Raw genomic sequence first — 2542 nt, 5'->3', positions numbered from 1 at the left:
CATATCTGGTCTATAGTTCCTGACATCATCAACATACTTGTTCCTTGTTCTTTTTCCTCTTTGCATTCCATTTAGAAGCAAAGAAAACCGGTGATATTGTTAATTTTGTCACATCTGCTACCTTGTGAGGCTTATGGCTTTTTCGAAATGAATTTGTCTTTCAGGGTTGAAAATGGCGAAGCTTGCGTTGCATCTTGGATTGGTAGGTTCGCTGATCAGCCAATGGGAGGTTTTGTGCTCCGACAGTCAAGTTGCGCTACGCCTCCGCTGCATAAGGTTACTTGATCGTTGCCGCAGGGAGCTTCTTGGGATTGTTTGGTCCAGTAATGTGTAGGTAGTTCGATAGGCTCTTTTTGCTGTGCCAAATGGTATTCCTGTTGAATGCCTATCTATCTGGCTTTAAAACTCTGTAACTTGTAATAATCCATTGCAGCTACTTTCTAGTTTCGGCAGAGAGCTGTGAAACGTTTTGATTGATATTGCCTTGGCTTTAGTAAAAGTTGTGATGGGGAGAGGGGGAACCCCTTTGATTTTTATTTAAAAAAGAGCAATGCTAGAGCTACGTAAAAAGTTCTACGTAATTAACGTAACGAACCAGGTGGATGAATATGATAGGAGATAAGAGGAAGGACGGGCCTACCCCTTGAAAATCAAGGGAGGGGGGGAGGTTTAGTTGTTAGGTAGTTGATTCTCGAAAAAAAAATGTTAGGTAGTTTACGTAAAATGGTACGTAGCTCTTCATAGATGTAGGATTTTCATTTAGAAAATATGGATAGGGGGTGACGGGAGACAGAGTTTAGGCGTTCGCAACGGCTCGCCCATATTTCACAGAAAAATCATGCGTTGACGTGGCTAATTTGCGCTGACCCAAGACTCGTGCAAAATCCAGTAGTTCACAAAACGTTTGCCTCAAAAGTGTAACGGTTCCGTAAAATTTGGAAAAGCCGAGATAGATTTTTTTATTTTTTTGGTAACAGAGTTTAACATTAGCATCACATCCCCACATTGGGATTGCGTCAAAAGTGTAACAAGATAGCACGATACTGACTCCACTGCCTGATCGAGTTTCTTCACCGGGACAGCTAACTAATTTTTCCATAACAGCCAACCACCGACGAGCTTGCGATCAAAAACACAAATGGGAAACCACATAACACAAGAGACAAGATAACTCGGGATCACGACGGCGAACTCGCAAGATGACTGGCCGCGTGGGGCCGTCCCCTCAGCTCCTTCAGTATCCGTCGGAGTTGCCTCCGCGGCCGTAGCCGCCGTCACGCCGCCCGCCGTACCCCCTGCCACCGCCATAGCGTCCGCCTCCGTAACCCCGGCCACCGCCGTAGCCGTCATCCCCGTAGCCATCGTCGCGGCGCTGGCCATACCCGCCACCACCGCCGTACCTGCCACCACCTCCGCCGCCACCCCCGCCGCCGTACCCGCGGGACTGGGCCTCGTTGACAACGATGCTGCGGCCGTCGAGCTCCTTACCGTTCATCCCCTCGATGGCGTCCTGCATCGCCTGCTCGCTGGAGAAGCTGACGAACCCGAAGCCGCGGGACCTCCCCGTCTCGCGATCGTTGATGATCTGCACGCGCCATACATGGTCGAGTCAGAAAGCAGCTAAGATATCGAGAAGAGCGAGAAGAATGGGTGTACGGCGGACCTTGGCGTCGAGGATCTCGCCGAAGGGGCTGAAAGCAGCCTCGAGGCCGCGGTCGTCGGTGTTCCAGGACAGGCTGCCGACGAAGCAGCGGTACTCGGCACCGTCCGACTCTGCCATTCCCGCGGGAACCTCACACGAACCAAGCGTACCGGATGGAGAGAAGGAGACAACCCACCACACTCTGCGAGAGCAATGAGAGGAAGGCGCCGCGCGCGGCCGAGCTTTATAGCGACGTTGACGCACCGTCCGGATCGCGTCCAGCTGACACCGATCATGGCAGAATACCAACATAGTGACGACATACATATACCAAACTGAACCATGGTGTCGACATTGTAGATCGAGAAATAAGAACGCTCTCTAAAACCAGCTAATATTGTGAAGCTACGTTGAGACACTACGTCACTATACATGGAAGGCTCAAGGAGGGTTCGCTACCGTAGAAAGCAAAATGTCTCATTTAAAAAAAAAAAGCAAAATGTCAATGGGCTCAAAGAGTTTCTCATGCCTGCTGTGCTCAAGACGATGCATGTAAATCTCACAAGAAATCGACACAAACACGCCGCGATGTACTTGATGATATTGCTTCAGCGACACGGAAATTATCATAGTCGTGGAAGATAGAGTAAATTGCTCAAAGCCACCACATTTGTGGCTAGGGTTCAAAAATCACAAAAAACCACCAACTCTGAGGTAAGTGAGTAACAAATCACACCGATTCACAGATTAGCTCGCACAAACAGCAAAACTGACTGGTGGGACCCACTTGTCGGTCCAACATGGCATGTCTGTGTACACTTTGTTGAGGTGGAACGTGGGTCCCACATGTCATCCACCCACCTCCTTTTCCCTCTCTTCTTCTTCCCCATCCTCTTCTCC

General features: G+C 49.6%; 1 protein-coding gene across 1 annotated transcript; it reads right to left on the bottom strand.

Annotated features, from left to right (window-relative positions):
- Nucleotides 1–934: 934 nt before the first annotated feature.
- On the bottom strand, nucleotides 935–1942 carry LOC109758566 (glycine-rich RNA-binding protein GRP1A). The gene is made up of 2 exons (XM_020317429.4): nucleotides 1664–1942; nucleotides 935–1585 (listed from the first exon to the last, which is right to left on the bottom strand). Exons 1-2 carry the CDS (start codon nucleotides 1778–1780, stop codon nucleotides 1235–1237), a joined length of 468 nt encoding a protein of 155 aa, XP_020173018.1. The 5' UTR covers nucleotides 1781–1942; the 3' UTR covers nucleotides 935–1234.
- Nucleotides 1943–2542: the final 600 nt, after the last annotated feature.

Source organism: Aegilops tauschii, chromosome 6, assembly GCF_002575655.3.
Source record: "Aegilops tauschii subsp. strangulata cultivar AL8/78 chromosome 6, Aet v6.0, whole genome shotgun sequence".
NCBI lineage: Eukaryota > Viridiplantae > Streptophyta > Magnoliopsida > Poales > Poaceae > Aegilops > Aegilops tauschii.
The sequence above is the reverse complement of the archived record's forward strand: the minus strand, read 5'-3'. Positions and strand labels throughout refer to the sequence as shown.

What these genes read in the sequence shown, in the direction of transcription:
- LOC109758566 (XM_020317429.4), bottom strand. Translation starts at nt 1,780, where the DNA reads ATGGCAGAGTCGGACGGTGCCGAGTACCGCTGCTTCGTCGGCAGCCTG. An exon ending in GCGAGATCCTCGACGCCAAG is followed by an intron (nt 1,586 to 1,663) that starts GTCCGCCGTACA and finishes TGGCGCGTGCAG; the next exon opens with ATCATCAACGATCGCGAGAC.